Source organism: Austrofundulus limnaeus, unplaced genomic scaffold, assembly GCF_001266775.1.
Source record: "Austrofundulus limnaeus strain Quisiro unplaced genomic scaffold, Austrofundulus_limnaeus-1.0 Scaffold16, whole genome shotgun sequence".
Lineage (NCBI taxonomy): Eukaryota > Metazoa > Chordata > Actinopteri > Cyprinodontiformes > Rivulidae > Austrofundulus > Austrofundulus limnaeus.
Window position 1 is genome coordinate 2,547,959 of NW_013952418.1, and position 3,598 is coordinate 2,551,556.

Genomic DNA, 3,598 nt, shown 5'->3' on the forward strand with positions numbered 1-3,598 from the left:
AACAAATTTTAGCTTTTTGCTGCTATATTAGCTAAAATTAGCTAAAATTCTGCTTCTTTCTGCTTTTTCTCTGCTAGTTAATATTTTTTTGTAATTCTTTTTTCTACTTTGTGCCTACTATATTTCCTACAATTGCTTTCTGCACTATTCAGATGTTCGCTGCAATTTTAGCTAATGTTCAGCTGTTATTAGCTAAAGTTAGATCAAATTACTTGAATTTGGCCAATTTTTCGATATATTGAGCTAAAAATTAATATATTGGTAGCTGAGACTTCGCTCTATCATAAATAGCAGCCGAAAAAGAAATCCAAGATGGCCACCAAAGCTAGTTTTAAAGTTTGAGATATTGCCATGAAATCTTATGTACTGGTAGCCGAGAGCAAGCTCTATCACATTCTGAAGCCTCAAAAAACTTCCACAATTGGAGCCGAAAACATTTCAGCTACTATTTCCCATTGGAAATGAATGGAGCTTTTTTCAACATCCTTAAATTTCTTTATAATGTTTCTAAATCTTTACAGAACCTTAAACAATCTATTCTTGTTTTACTCTTATTAAATTCCTTTTGACGATTTTAGCTTTTTTTTCTTTTGCAAATTTTAGCTTTTTTCTAGTATTTTAACTTTATGTCTGCCCTTGTCTGTTATTCTTCTGCTAATTTTTAATTTTGTGCTTCTTTCTGTTATTTTGAGTTATTTATGCTTCTTACACTTGCTTTCTGCTATGTTCAACTATTTTAGCTTTTAGTATTTTTATGCTAATTCAGCTATATTTTCCTCCTTTTTACTGATTTTCTGCTCTTTTTTTGCTTCTTTCAGCTTATCAAGTTTAACTTACAATAAAATACTTTTGCTGTTAAACATTTTCAGCTCAATTTCAGCAGCTTTCAGCAACAGGATTTCACACTAGCATTTTTGCAGGAAATGCAATTTCTCTAGTTATTTTTATTATAACTGAAGTACTCCTCCTAGCTTTCAATTAACAGGGAAACTTTAAACAAAGCTATTTTAGCAAAAACTTTTAAAATTTAAAACAAAAAAGAGGAAACCTTTACATTTTAAAACAAATTAGAGGGTCTATTTTTGATGGTTATACAAGAGATATTCACCACAAAGTGTTAAAATTAAACTCTAGTTTTAAATTTTAGCAATTGTTTCTAAAATGGTACTCAAAGATAAACTAACATACCCAGACCACCAGGAGCTGCAAGGAGGAACTCCTCCCTGCTGATCCTCTTCACAATGGGTTTCCTCTCCTCGCTGTTGTAAGGGAAAAGGTCCTGCGCGACTCCCGTGTTGTAGTTCAGGATCATGTACTGCGTGGTGAGGGCCAAGCACAGGAAGTAGCCGTCGAGGCTGATGGCGCAGGGCTGCTCCGGCGTGTTCACCTCCTTGACCAGCTGCACCCTGTCCTCACACACCATGTAGACCTGAACCGTCCGCCTCTTGGACGAGAGCACGCCCATTTCCACGCAGAACGGATCCCCGTTCACCGGGTTCTCGTTTATGCAGAACGCAGTCACGCCCCTGATTCTGACTCCGCCCCCGGCCGCCGACGGCACAGACTCCAGCGTCACCATGTCCACGAGGAACACTATCCCGTCGCAAAGGACTATCAGGCGCTCCAGCGCGGAGGCGGCTCGCAGCTCAGCGACCGGCTTCTTCAGGCCCAGGTATTTGTGGAGCAGCTTCTGGGCCGAGTAGGTCAGTTTGCCTTTGGAAGAAGCCACCTCGTCCAGCAGGAAGTGGTGGATGAAGCAGTCGTTGGTGCCCACGTACAGATGCTTCCCACAGCATTCGATGCACTCTATGTTGATGCGAGCTTTGTCGCCCATGAGGAGGTCTCGCTCCACAGCGGGGATAAGCTCAAAAGCCTTCACACTCATCTCAGCCAAGGCATCTAGACTGAAAGATAAACGGACAGACGTCAACWAAATGYAGAGTTGTAAAGTAACTAAGTACAAATACTTTGTTACTTAAGTAGAAATTTTCATTCTCTGTACTTTACTTGAGTACCGGTAAGAATTTTTCAGCCTATTTTTTACTTCTACTCCTTACATTTTTACACAATTATCTGTACTTTCTACTGCTTACATTTTTTAAAAAAGATAAAAAGTAGAAAATCATTTCTCTTATTTTATTTCGGCTTGTTATTGTTAAAAAAATATTACCATGAAATAATTTGGCTCCTGGATAGAGTGAATTTAATTGTGGTTGGATGAAAAGTAGGGTTGGGCAATAAATTGATTTAATCGATTAATTTGAATTTGCCTTTTATAAAGATTTAATTTTGGGAAACTAGACTTTTTTCTCACCAGTGCACTCCTTGGGGCTTCTGTAGTTCAGAGGTCACCCCACCTGTCCCTCAAGACCTTTGGTACATCACATGAATATATGGCAGCTAGCAAAGAGGATCTACTTCTAAAAAAAGACGCTGTTTCTTCAGTTTTCTGGAACTGGTTAGGTTTCGCAACCTTGGACTTRGAGCAAAAAAATACCTCACTGCAAAATCAGTTTGAAGGCTCTTGCTACAAAAAGCGGGAGCACAAAAAGATTGTTTCGACGCCTGAAACACAGGCACTCCGTTAAATGGGAAGCAAAATCAATTAAAATCGAAAATTTGGGATGAAAAATATCTGAGATTTATTTTTTTGGGGCCATATTGCCCAGCCCTAATGTGAAGTATAAATATATACCATTCTGATACTTTATTAAGTTTGTACATAATCCATCAAAGCTGCACATCTTTAGAAAAAATTTTTTTGGAAGAGGACACCTCCCAATCAATGTATTTTGAAAAATCTAACCGTTCATTTTTACTCAGTACTTTTACTTTTATTACTTTAGCACATTTTGTCAGAAACTTACTTTTGATACTTAAGTACGAAATAAATCAGATACTTAAGACTTTTAATAGGGATGCACCGATTTGAAAATTTCAGCCGATATCGATACCCGATATAATTATTGCTGTTACGGCCGATAACCCATATTTACAGATATTACAAAAACACACATATTATATTATACATATACACACAAATACACTTGGGTCTTTTTTTTTGTTACTGTAAATAAACGACCAGACCTCTGACATGGCTCTACTTCAGTTATTCCTGTGCAGCATCAATATCATGATCAAACAGATGTAGCTCAACCAACCATCTCCCCTCCCAAAACACAAACACAAATATAAAAAAGTGGGAAATCAATATTGGACGTTAATATTGCCTCAGTTTTACATATCGGACCGATACCGATATTAATGCCAATTAATTGTGCATCCCTAACTTTTACTCAAGTAATACTCTTAGAGCAGTGTTTCCCAAAGTTGGGGTCGGGACCCAAAGTGGGGTCCTAAAACATCAAGGTGGGGTCCTGAAAAGATTTTCTGAATTGTTTACATTTTTGCCTTAGTTGTTACAAAGGAGTGAGGTTAGTATATTTGAAATGGATAAATGTAGTATAAAAATATTGTTACTATGCCCATGTTTTGTTGACCTGATACAAATGTTCATCATCCAAAAATATCTGGGGGAACAGGTCTCTGCTACAGGTGTCCCGATTCCGATACCAGTATCGGTATCGGATCCGATACC

At 37.7% G+C, this 3,598-nt stretch overlaps 1 protein-coding gene across 1 annotated transcript in view; it reads right to left on the reverse strand.

The window, feature by feature from the left end:
- Positions 1-3,598, reverse strand: part of tgfbrap1 (transforming growth factor, beta receptor associated protein 1) — a 20,793-nt gene that overhangs the window by 13,823 nt on the left and 3,372 nt on the right. Inside the window, exon 2 of the mRNA XM_014003034.1 lies at positions 1,189-1,904. Coding sequence (XP_013858488.1) covers positions 1,189-1,885 — 697 coding nt within the window. The 5' untranslated portion in view covers positions 1,886-1,904. The remainder of the gene's footprint in view (positions 1-1,188; positions 1,905-3,598) is intronic.